The sequence below is a fragment of the Chlorocebus sabaeus genome, chromosome 14, assembly GCF_047675955.1.
Source record: "Chlorocebus sabaeus isolate Y175 chromosome 14, mChlSab1.0.hap1, whole genome shotgun sequence".
NCBI classification, from domain to species: Eukaryota; Metazoa; Chordata; class Mammalia; order Primates; family Cercopithecidae; genus Chlorocebus; species Chlorocebus sabaeus.
Window position 1 is genome coordinate 86,482,421 of NC_132917.1, and position 13,180 is coordinate 86,495,600.

The 13,180-nt window shown below is 50.1% G+C and overlaps 1 protein-coding gene across 2 annotated transcripts in view; it reads right to left on the reverse strand.

Annotated features, from left to right (window-relative positions):
- The window catches only part of REEP1 (receptor accessory protein 1), a 121,049-nt gene extending 110,026 nt beyond the window's left edge, over positions 1 to 11,023 (reverse strand). For both annotated transcript variants that reach the window (XM_038007211.2, XM_038007212.2), the window contains exon 1: positions 10,881 to 11,023. In XM_038007211.2, coding sequence (XP_037863139.1) covers positions 10,881 to 10,912 — 32 coding nt within the window. In that variant the 5' untranslated portion in view covers positions 10,913 to 11,023. The remainder of the gene's footprint in view (positions 1 to 10,880) is intronic.
- Between the last annotated feature and the right edge of the window lie 2,157 nt (positions 11,024 to 13,180).

Here is a 13,180-nt window from a genome sequence, read left to right on the forward strand (position 1 = left end):
GAATCGCTTGAACCTGGGAGGCAGAAGTAACAGTGAGCCAAGATCATGCCATTACAATCCAGCCTGGGCAACAAGAGCAAAACTCTGTCTCAAAAAAAAAAAAAAATCATAAAGTTTTAGGGTTGGACAGTTTTAGGGTTGAAAGCCCTGCCTCACAAGGCAGCCCAGTGCTGTCAGTGCCAACTACTGGAAACCTTTTCCTTCCAAAAAGCCAAAAATTTGTCTTCTAGCCACCCACTGGTTCTAGTCCAATTCTCTAAACATATAAAACAAGCTTGCTCTCTTTCCCACATTAAAACATTTTCAGAACATGGACACCTGGCCTTAAGTCTTGGCCTAGCCAATTAGGCTTGTGATTTTGACAGATCACCTATCTCTGTGGGTCCCCATCTTCCTTGTCTGTCGAACAAGGGCATGACATCACCAAGACTCCTTCTAGCTCTAAGACGCAGTGTGAAAAACACCACCTTCTTGGTATTCAATCCTTCACCGTTTTAACCTATTCATTGGATTTTTAATGTCAACACTTTACTTTTTACTTCCAGAAGTGCTTCTTTTCCACATGGGCCTATTTCCCTCCCCCAGGTTATGCTGTTTTCTTTTATTTTCAGTTCTTTGCTTTATTTCTTTTTTTTTATTTAAAAAAACTTATTCTAGGTCTCTAACTGGTAGCTCTATTATAGAAATAATATATATTATTAATATATGTATGTGCAAAGGTTGCTGGATGGGACAAGTTTGCCACCTTCTAAGAATAGTGAGGAGGCTAGAGCCGAGTGAGAGAGGGGAGGCCACTGCCAGGTAAGGTCACAGAGTAGGCAGGAGCCAGACCTTGTTGAGTGTTGTTGACAATGGTAAGGAGTTTGAGTTTTACTCTTAGTGAGATGGAGCAGTTTTTAAACAGCATGGAAAAGATGGCCTACCTTACTTTTTTTTTTGGAGACGGAGTCTCCCTCTGTCACCCAGGCTAGAGTGCAATGGCACGATCTCGGCTCACCACAAGCTCTGCCTTCCAGGTTCATGCCATTCTCCTGCCTCAGCCTCCCAAGTAGCTGGGACTATAGGCGCCTGCCACCTCACTCAGCTAATTTTTTGTATTTTTCGTAGAGACGGGGTTTCACCGTGTTAGCCAGGACGGTCTCGATCTCCTGATCTCATGATCTGCCCGCCCGCCTCAGCCTCCCAAAGTGCTGGGATTACAGGCGTTAGCCACCGCGCCCGGCCCTACCTAACATTTTAATGAGATCACTGGAGGGACAGGAATAGAAGCAGAGAAAACAGTCAGGAGGGTTTTCAATGGTCCAGGAGAGCAACAGTATTTGGTTGGTGGCAGTGGTAGAGGCGGGAGCCATGGGTAGACAGGCGAGTATTTTAAAGGCAGAGCTAGGAGAACTTGCTGAAAAAGCCTGGATTCCACAACATGCAGCCTGAAGTGTGCACAGATCCTGCTGGATCCTGCAACTCCCTCAGGAGGGGCACATGTGGACTCGTGGTTCTCAACCTCACGTGCTCATGAGAAAAAGTCCTTGCATGTTCTTGGAAATCCAACGTGAATCTCCAGCATCAGCTGGCTGGGCTCACCAGCCTCTTTTTCAAGACGGGTTGTATTCCCTCTCCTCTGAGTAGCGTGACCCACTCAGCCCAATATTCTGTCTGATAGGCATAGCTTTGGCAGTGTAAGCCCCAGTTGTGACAAGACTAAATTTTACACTGATCACAATTAGGCAGCCTATCTGTGAAAGTAAGACAGGAGGCTGGGCCCAGTGACTCATGCCTGTAATCCCAGCACTTTGGGAGGCCGAGGTGAGGAATCATGAGGTTAGGAGATTGAGACCATCCTGGCCAACATGGTGAAACCCCGTCTCTACTAAAATACAAAAAATTAGCTAGGTGTGGTGGTGTGCACCCTTAGTCCCAGCTACTCGGGAGGCTGAGGCAGGGGAATTGCTCGAACCTGGGAGGCGGAGATTGCAGTGAGCCGAGATGGTGGCACTGCACTCCAGCCTGGTGACAGAGTAAGACTCCATCTTAAAAAAGAAGAAGAAAAAAAAAAGGAAGTGAAACAGGAGAAACAGGAGGACTCCCTTGACCCCTCTGTGGGACTTGTGACAGGGGTGTGGCTTGCTGACTCGGCCTGCAGTGCTCAAACCCCTTGCAGGAGGGGAAGCATGCAGGTCAGAGGGTGCCCGGGCTGGGGTGAGCACTTTTGGGCTCTAGTTCCCTGGCAGCGTCTAGGGGTGTATTACAATTAATGCTGTTTTAGCAGTTGCCATCTGCAGATGGCTGTTAACCAGTTCAGTGGAGAGTCACGGTGACAGTCTTTTATACCCTGCCCTCTTGGCACCCGTGTTCTTGTCCAGTATCCAGGAAGAATCAGGTCACACAGACTTGAAGGATGGTGAATGCAGAGATTTTATTGAGTGATGGAGGTGGCTCTTAGCGAGATGGGGAGTTGGAAAGGGGATACAGCAGGAAGATAATCTTCCCCTGGAGTGTGGCCATCCCTGGCCAAACTCCTCTCAACGTTACAATGCTTCTCTTCTCTCCTCTGCCACGCCACTCTGCTTCTCTGCCAGTGGAGTTTGGGGTTTTTGTGGGTACAGGATGCAGAGTGTGACGGGCCAGAGTGGTTTTGGAAAAAGCAACATTTGGGCAGGAAAACAGGGATAACTTTTCTCATTTAGGGCCGCAGTTTCCAGGCTTGAGGGTGGGGCCTTTGCCAGGGAACTGCCCTCTTCTATCCAGTATTTCCCTGCCTCCTGTCCATATCAAAAGGTTCTTGGTTGGGCACTGGGTTGACAGAGTCCAGGCATGCTATTTAGAACTCATCGTAAAAAGTTGGGGTCAGAACCTCTCAGAACCAGAAAGCATGAACCACAGTTTAGCACAAATGGTGGCTTGCGATTGAATCTCGGGCCCCAGGTCCACAGGCAATAATGAGAACCTCAGGCAAGTCCATCTCTTTTCAATTCACAGGGGACATGATGGCACCCTGTCTCCTGACTCAGCCCTTCTCAGGTTTTATGGGGATCTTGTTAAAATGCAGATTCACTAGGCCTGGGACTCTACATTCCTAACTACTCCAATAATGCCAATGCTGCTGGTGCACAGACCACACTCTGAGGAGTGAGGTCCTGACTCATTCACCATCCAACACGCACTCGCTGAGCACCTACTGCATATAAGAAACTGTGAGGGAAACGAAGCAGATGTGGTCTGTAAGGGGATATCAATGCACAGACCACCACAGCACCAGGAACAAAGTGACAATGCCACTCTGGGGACCCATAAGACAGAAATCTTTCTTGGTTAGGGGACCAAAGGGAGGCTTCATGGAGAAAGGTAGAGGCACATATGGAGAGTGTAGTGAAAGCCAGAGGGCACCTTCCAAGGTTTTAGCTATAGAATGGCATCAGTTCTTTGTAATTGCTAATTTCTCCTCAGACTTAAGACCTCCTTTCTTGACTCACAAACAGAATAAAGGAACTAAAAGGGAAGTGAGAGAGATATTTCCAGTGTAGAGATTGAAGGAGTATGTCAGGATTCTCCCAGTTTCACAATACCGTTATTATGCCAAGGACATATCTAGGTTTGCAAAGCTGGCCAGGAGTCATTCACTCAACATATATGGTGGTCATTAGGGCTGTTCTTTAGTGAGGAGTGTAATTCCCCACCCACTTTGAATTCAGGTTTGGCCAATGACATGTGAGCAGAAATGACAAGTTATCATCTCCAGGGGCAGGTACTTATGAGCCAGTGTGTGACTCTCTATTTTTCTCTCCCTACCACAGTGAACTGTGGTGTGTGTATGTGTGCACGCGTGCGTGTGTGTGTGTGTGTGTGTGTTTTGAGACAGGATATCACTCTGTTTCTCAGGCTCAGTGCAGTGGCGTGATCTTGGCTCACTGCAACCTCTAGCTCCCGGGCTCAAGTGATCCTCCCACCTCATCCTCCAAGTAGCTGGGACCACAGGTGCACACCACCATGCCCAGCTAATTTTTGTATTTTTTTTTTTTTGTAGAGATGGGGTTTTGCCATATTGCCCAGGCTGGTCTCAAACTCCTGGGCTCAAGTGATCTGTCCACCTCTGCCTCCCAAAGTGCTGGGATTACATGGTGAGCCACTGTGCCCAGCCAGAATCCTGATGTCTTATAATGATAAGACAAAGGAAACCCAGGCAGCCTGGGACTCTGAGTGAATATGATGAGCAGAGTACCCCTGCCAACCCACAGTGAACAGGCTGCAGAAAGCAAGAAATAAACCTTTGTTTTCTTGAGCCACTGGGATTTAGGAGTTGTTACTGCAGCATGCTCTAGTCCATCCTAACAACAAATATTTAATTGATTATAAGCACCATTTAAAGTTTTCATTCTAGGATATGGGACAGCTCATGGCATCAAAAAAGCAGCTGTAGGAACTGGGGCCTGAGCCACCAAAACCAAGACTCTCTTGTGCCAGCCTCTTTCTCTCACCCAAGTCTCATCCCCATTTATTTTTGCTTTGCTGTATTCTCCACTTTTGCTTATGGACTTTCTCCACGTATGCCAGGGGGTTTAGATGCCTCAGCCCTAACTCATATCTTTCCAACTCTGGGCCCCATAGGCAAGGCTATTCTCCCTCAGCTCCAAATCAAGAAACCCTGGGGAAGGATCTCAGTTTGGGTCACCTGCCCACCTCTGGACCAATGTCCGTGCCCAGGGAAATGCATATCTAGCCCTGGGTCACATGCTGACTTTTGTGGCTGAGTGGAGGGAGGCAGGATGGAGCATGTTACCAGAAGGGAATGGAAAACTAGTTTTGCAGCCCAAAGTACTATCCAGAGTCCCATACAAAGAGAAGGGAAGGATATACACACATAAGCATGCAGGAGAATGTCTAAGGCAGACTTTAACTGAGATGTGATCAGTGAAAGGAAAAAAAAAAATGGGGAGGGAATGTAGTATACGCTATGCATGATAGTCCTAAGAGGAAAGAGAAGCAGGGCAAGACAGCTAGGCTGGACAGCTCCCTACAGTGGCAACAGGAGGCACCTTTGTCCTAGCACTGCCAGGTGACTGACAAGGCCACAGGGAGAGCGAGAGATGGGATGTCAGGAGGAGATGTTAACTCAAATAACAGATGCTCTCTGTTTACTAATCTAGTAAATCTGACAATGGGGCAAACCTTTTCTGATCAGGAATAAGCTAAGTCCGGAAAAGCAAATACTGAACCAACCCGTGTGCCCCATCGCCATCTTCCCTGCATAAAGCAGTCTTGGGACTCCTTCCCCACTGAGCCCAACTCAGCTTCTTGCTCCTCAAGACAGTGTCCTAGGCAGCCTCACATTAATCAAAAGAGATGAACCTCACTTGCCATCCCTGGTCTGGGTACCCACGCATGCTTGAAGGCCTATACCAAATTACCTTTCAAGACTCCTTCTGAAATCCCTACTGTGTAGGGGTCCTTGATCTATATTTCCTTGATCTATATTTCAAGTTGGTCCTTGATCTATATTTCCTTTTTCCCTGTATTCCCAGGGAAGCCCCGGTGTGACTTAAAAAACCCAAAGTGAAAATAATGTGCTTCCATATAAAGACAGATGAGATTTGAAAATTCAGAATAAATACTCTGAATATAATGATCCAACTTCCAGTTCCTCAAGAATCCCAATTCCCTTCCCAAGTCCTAGAATCGAGAGGAAAACATCCTTAGTGCCCAAGTGCACCCTCCCTTACTTCTTGTTGGGGGTTGGAAACACACCCCCAGACTAAGAATTCTGGTAACCAGCTGGGCATGTGTGTGGCTCATCCCTGGCAGTGAAATTCCAAAGGTATCACGTGCTGTGGCTGCTGCACTGCCGTGTCTCTCCTTTCCCTAGCCTCCCGAACTTCCCTGGAAACACACAGACACACACTCATTCACATACACTCACATGTACACAAAACAGCAGCCTCACTAAGTGGCCAAAGAGGGCCTGACTCCCACTTCCCTCATTCTCCCCAGGGCTCCTCCTCCCCTGACATAATACACCCTCCAAAAAAGATAGCTGGCTTCAGAAGGAAGCGGGGAGACTGACCCAGTAATAACCAGGTGAGACCCTCCCTTGTCAGCTAACCTCAAATAAGACACAGCGGGAAGAAGTGCATGAAAGCTACTTCTCAGCAGGTAGGCAGGGTTAGCAAACAAAGAAACAGGGCAGCTCCACAGCAGAGAAATCTAAGCTGGTATTCTTCACTTCCTTGAGGATACTCCTCCTGTTTATAAATAAACATGATGCATACAGGCCAGCTGGGGAAGGAAGGGACCTAGAGGAACACTGACTCCTGGAGCTCTAAGGACCTGCAGGGTGACTGTGGCCAGAAACCTGTCTCTTAGACAGGGAGCTGGCCCAGGTGGGTGGGAGTCGGCCTTAGCACTGTGACAGTGGCTCAGGTCAGCACTGGGACTAGAACCCATGTCTGCTGCCTACTAGCCCAACATCTTTCCTTTCACAATTCAACGGAAACATTTACCCAGCTCCCACAGTGTACTACAGCACGGTGCCAGGAAATCAATCCTCAACCAACTGGAACCCTCCATTAACTGAATCAGTTTCCTGCATGCCACATTTTAAAAGCAGGCCCCAAAGAAATGCTAGCTTATATTTAAGGATTTACGATCTTTTCTTTCTTTTTTTTTTCCATTTGTTTTGCAACAGTTGGGGAACATCTTGAGGACAATCCACATTCCTCCCAGCCCCATCCATTTTCATATCCCTGACCCAGGACAGACTTCATGCTCCAAATCCCAGTCCTAGAACTTAGCCAGATCTTCAACCCATCAAACTAAGACTCTGTCTTGATCATCACACTGTATTTTCTAAAAACTAATATTTTAAAAAATGTGCTATGTGGAAATAAAATGTTTTCTGCACAGCCATTAGTTATTCAGAAAATTTTGTGGACTCAGAACTCTTTTCCCCATGTAGTGAGTTGGGGTTTTAGTCTACTAATCCCATAAGGGGTGAGAAGCTCTTGATCGGTTCAGCCAACGTTCTGGGCCTTGGCCAAGACAATGAGGCAATATCTGCTCCTTAGAATAATGTTTCAAAATGGCATAGTCTTCCAAGAAGTCACAGAGCAACCTTGGTTTCCCCCTTCCAAAAGGGTGCATAAAAATATGCTCTCCCCAGTCTGAAATTCATTCATGCCTAGACCTTGAGTTGTGTGTAAAGAAAATGAAAGGAGGCAAGCAGGCAAGTCCTAAATAAGTCCCTGTGTCCTATGAAGGTATCAACCAGGTTCTGAGTGCTATTGCACTAAGTATTTCTTCCTTAATTATTTACAGGCTGAGCCAAGGAAGTTAGGAGAAAGAGAGCTAGCAAGAAAGAAGCATCTCAAACTGGTCGTCATTTTAAGAGCCTTGCCTGTGGGCATAAGCCTATCTTGATGCCTGCTGACCTCTGTCCCCAGGGGACAGTACTAGTCAGCCACTCTGCTTGTCCCCAGGGCTTGGGATTTCCTTCAACACAACCAACCTTCACTCAGTGCATTCAGGTGCCAGGTACTTCGTGAAAGACCCATGGCAGGGGAAAAGAGGTTGTAAAGGGAAACAAGCCACAATCACTTTCTTCAAAATGCTCATGGCCAGTAGCAGCAGAGACATCCACAAGCACTGGTTGGCTGTCCCTGGAGGCCATCAGCTTGTCGTGATACCTCTGGTTGGATGGTTGGGACCACACAAAGACAAGAAGACACTCCCTCTCTATCCTCAGAACACAGTGATAGGTCTTCCTTACATGTTCCTTGATGTGACAGAGGCTTACAAAACCATAAAAAGACTGCTTACACAAAACGCGACTTGCAGATAAAACCATAGGATGCTCCCATGCCAGAGGTCTAGGGAGCTTGAAAGAGATCAATTTTTCAACTGACAGTGGGGAGTAAAGGTGGAAAAAGCACTGGACTGGACTAAAAATCCAGAGCCTGTTTTCTTTACCAGCTCATCTTGTGTCCTTGGGCAAGGCACATTTCCTCTGCAGTTTTACAGATGAGGGGGAGGACTAGATCAGTTGTTTTTATTAGCAGTAAAACACATATATTTTTCTGAATTGTATTTTATCTAGAACCCCAATATATAAGACAAACAAAAAGGGAACTGCTTGGGTTGAATCAGGGATGAGGAGCCCAGAGCCCATCTGCTTAGGCTGGGTGGCCCTCGGGGAACACAGTTTGAAACCCGCAGGAGTAAACTAAGTCTGAGAGCCCTTGATAACCTCTCATAGGGTTCCCGGGGAGGACAGAAGGAGGGACTTATCATTGATTTAGTGCTCTCCGTGGTGCTTGGCAACTTATATATCAAGTGTCATGGAAATCTTTGCAACAGCAACATGAGGTGAACTAGCTGCGGATTAGCATCTGCTGTGATCTGAGTTGTGAACTGGGATCTTCTGGCAAGAGGCACAACTGGGATTTGAACGGGTATTCTGACTCTAAACACAGTATTCCTCCTCTTGATAAGAAGTTCCTCAAGGTATGTGGAGTGTAGAATCTTGGGCTGAATCAATAATATCCTTGAATTATAAATATATGTACGTATATGTATACAGGAAAATTTCTTGAAGAATATGCCCTCCATTATTATTATTAGTTATCTCTGTGTGGTGGAAATGTGGATGATTTTTCAGTTTATCTTTTCTAATTTTCCCGTAATGAACAAATATTGTCTTCACGGAACAGGTATTGCTTATTAAAAATGATGTTCATAATTCATAATCAATATGCTCATGCTGGGTTTCTACAGCGAATTAGGGACTGGGGGATAAGTGCTATCCCTGAGCTTTTGGACTTGAGGGTGGAAATAACAATCTCAAATCCCATCAACTCTCCTTAGGCCACAGAATGCTGGCCACAGATAATTTAAATTCTCTGAAGTCTCGGTTCTGGGGAGTGTGGTTGTTTTAGAAAGCAACAGCACGTCCCTGAGACACCTCCCAAATGTATGCCTCTCCTCTCCACCCTCCTCAGTTGCCCGTTGTAAAAAAGGGGGAGGGGCTGGGCACGGTGGCTCATGCCTGTAATCCCAGCACTTTGGGAGGCCGGAGCGGGCAGATCACTAGGTCAGGAGTTCAAGACCAGCCTGGCCAACATGGTGAAACCCCATCTCTACTAAAAATACAAAATTTAGCTGGGTATGGTGGCGAGCGCCTGTAATCCCAGCTATTTGGGAGGCTGAGGCAGAAGAATCGCTTGAACCCAGGAGGCTAAGGCTGCAGTGAGCCGAGACTGTGCCACTGCACTCTCCAGCCTGGGGGACAGAGTGAGTCAAAAACAAAAACGAAAAAAAAAAGTGGTTGGGGGATGGAGGTGCTAATAAAACTAATCATAGTCACATGACCCAGGACCAGATGCCTTCACTCCCAGCCCAGCAGGACCTATAGAGAGCCCACCAGCCAGGCCAATGCAACTCTCCAGCCCCACCCTGAGGGCTCCCCAGAAGCCACTGGCAATATCGATCCCAGAGAGGAACCACCACCCTGATGGCAAGACAGTGTTGGTCAGGCATGAGGCAGGGCAAGGCGTTTCAGCCACTTCCCTGTATTATTCATGTCAGCTTTGCCGGCAGAAATCTTCCAAATGTTTAACGTGCCACCTCAAGATGCAGCGAAACCCCCCACGGTCAGGAACAGCTGTGGCGAGGCCTTCACGAAATGACTTGGGGGCTGAAAGACACAGACACTGGCTTTGGGAGGAAAGCCCTGAACGGTGGCAGGAGACAATGCTGAGATCCACTTCGGAAGGGAAAATCAGTAAAGAAGGGACGGGAGATGGGAGGTGTTTCAAAACGTGGGGAGTGATGGTGCACAATCACTGGGGTCCAGAGTCCCGCGCTCTCAGACAAAGAAAATGCCCGAGGTGCTTGCCACCCTCCTCCCCGCCTTAGAATCCCCACACCCATTTCAGCCCCTGCTAGCTAGAGCAGGTGGCAAATCTGTTCTGACTCAGGCCAGGACGGTTAGGGAAGAACAGGGACTGGAACAGCCACGTCTATCTCCAAAGGAGAATAAATCCACCGGGGAAGCTCTTCAAACGCCTACGGGTCCTGGGGCTTGAAAGGGAAAATCGGCCCCCACGCCCACCCCCAATGACTTCACACAGACCTCACCCCAGATGACTCTGCGCTCTCCTGCAAGGCCTGGGAGGTGTCATCGCCACCATCCGGGTGGCTGTCACTTGAAAATTTCCCGTGCACTCCTGGAGGTACCCGCCCCTGTCTCTCAAACCCCTGCAAAAAGAGTCGGAGCCGAGGGCTCCAGGCGTCTACTCCAAGATTCATATGCGTCTTCCCATGTCCCACCTGCCTTTGCCGCTGTCGATGTAGACACCAAAAAAGGAGGATTTTTCCAACCCCACTGGGAGTCCCGCCTCTGTCTCTCCCCACTTTCCGCGCTGACCCTCCAGGCAGCGCCCCTAGCTCGTCTGCGCTGTCCTTTCCACCTAACAAAAGCTGGGCGGCGGACCGCGGCGCCGGACTACCGCACATTTCTCCCAAAGGAGAGAGACGCATGTCCCCGCGGCGCGCCCATTCGGGGCCTCCGCAAATCGACGGAGCTGGGGAACAAAGCGGCCGGGGCACGGCGAGACGCAGCCCCCAAGGAACCCCCGCGCGCCCCAGCCCTCGCTGTCCCGGCCCAGCCCCCCGCAAGCGGCCGCCAGCGCCTGCTGCCTCCTGGGCAGCAGCCGCGTCCTGCGCCGCCCGTCCGCCCGCAGGCGTCCTCGGCGGCTACTGTACCTGCTAAATTTAGCTGCGCCGCGTATTAATAGCCGGAGCCACTGGGGCCGGGCGCTGCAGGGGCGCGCGCAGCCCGGGGCCGGGGGCGGGGAGGGAGGGGACGGAGGGGCGCGCGGGAGAAGGCCACTTACACCACCAGCCTGGAGATGATCCATGACACCATGGCGGGCGGGCGGGCGAGGCCCGGGCGGCGCGGCTCGGCTAGGCTGCGGGCGGCGCGGGCGGCTGCGGCGCTCCGGCACGTCTGTCCGCTCACGGCAGCCGCCGCCAGACTGAGCGCGCCCGCCGCCCTGCCCAGCGTTCGCGCGTTGGCGCAGCCGCGGCACGTTCTGGCGGCGGCTGCGGTCCCAGCCCCCCGGGGCTCCGCGGGCCCGCAGCGATTGGGCGGTGAGCCGGTCAGGGCACCCGCGGGCCCGCCCCGCCCCGCTCGCCCGGGCCCCCGGCTGAAGGCGGGCGGGTCCTGCGCGCGCCCCAGGGCATCGTCCTCGCCAAGGGAGCCCTGCGGCGGCCCCGTTTGCAGGGCAGGGACCCTCAGCGTTCCAGCAGGGAAACTGAGGTCCGAACTTGGACCTCGGGAATCTGTCTGCACCTGTCTAGGTGGGATGCTGTCATCCCTCATTCAAATAGTGCGTTAGCCTCATAAAGGGTTTACCTGGATCCAGACCTAACCTCTTCAGACTGTCCCCTGCTAAGCACTTTCTGCATAAAAAACAAACCTGGGCGCTTGCCTCCCTATTTAAAATTCTACAGAGTCCCTATATCATCGTGGTACCTGCCTAGAACCGTGTTGCCAAGACCATTCCCCCAAATAGTCCTCTAGCTCTTTTCCCTCCGGGTATCTTGGACTCAAATATTTGCTGTTTCTTTTTTCCCTGTCTGTACACGCCATGCCTCATCGTCCTGCCTTGGTTTGATTCAGCTCCTTCTTCAAGGCTGGGCTGAAGGGCTGCTTGTTCCTAGGGAAGGCCTTTCCTTGGGGGCTGCTCCTGGTCCTAGGAGGAGACTGGAAGCCGCGATTGCATAGCACCAGTGTCCCGCTGAGCCACGCTGAAGTCTTAGGCAAAAGGGAACTTGTGCACCCTATATACACATTTTTACGTATTTTTAAAAATACCTTAACTATTACCGTTTTTTTGTTTTTTTTATGAGACGGAGTCTTGCTCTGGGGTGCAGTGGCCTGACCTCGGCTCACTGCAAGCTCCGCCTCCCGGGTTCAAGTGATTCTCCTGCCTCAGCCTCATGAGTAGCTGGGATTACAGGCGCGCGCCACCACGCCCAGCTAATTTTTGTATTTTTAGTAGAGATGGAGTTTCACCATGTTGGCCAGGCTGGTCTCAAACTCCTGACCTCGTGATCTGCCCGCCTCGGCCTCCCAAAGTGCTGGGATTACAGGAGTGAGCTCCCGCGCCAGGCCCTATTATGTATCTTACCAGGCCCTATTATGTATCTTAATTGCTGAATTTTATTTTATTTTATTTTTTTTGAGAGAGAGGCTCGCTCTGTCGCCCAGGCTGGAGTGCAGTGACCGGATCTCAGCTCACTGCAAACTCCTCCTCCCGGGTTTACGTCATTCTCCTGCCTCAGCCTCCCTAGTAGCTGGGACTACAGGCGCCCACCACCTCGCCCGGCTAGTTTTTTGTATTTTTTAGTAGAGACGGGGTTTCACCGTGTTAGCCAGGATGGTCTGGATCTCCTGACCTCCTGATCCGCCCGTCTCGGCCTCCCAAAGTGCTGGGATTACAGGTTTGAGCCACCGCGCCCGGCCTAATTGCTGAGTTTTATGGCACCTCTTAAATGTTGCACCGTCACTGAGCACCTCACTCTGCTCACCCTAGACCCGGCCTCAGATAGTACATTATTCTGTTACACTGGAAACGCTTTGTCCTCTACTCCTTGGCTCTGCTGCTGCTTTTCCCACCCTCCAATAGCTTAGGTTCTGCGTGGTGCTCTCGGTGCCCTGTCCTTTGCTGATGATGGTGTCATGTGTAATTCAGTGTCAGATGTGAGAAGCGCAGGAGACAGCTTAGTACCCTCAGGTATAGCAGAATCTGTGCGTGTGTGTGCCTGTATAGACAGAAGAAACACTTCACGGACAACAAAAGGACTGCAGATGAGACATGCTCTCATATCTCAGGTCTCCAAAGAACCCATAAAATAGCTGTAACGTAGCAGTTTTTCATGCTGCCTTGACCCAGTTTTGAGACTCTGGCTGGAGGCTGGTCATTTTTCCCTTCTCCAGCAGTCTATTAACCCCACACCCCCAACCACTTCCGTTAGCGGGTTCTCACGTGGGACACTGTACACCTGCCCTAATTGCCCCAGGGCTAGGCACCAAACAATTTGTTACAGCCCCTGTGCTTCAGAACCCACTGAAGTTATCCAAATTAGCCAGTCCTATATCTGCTTGCCTTATTTCACCCTTTCCTTCCCT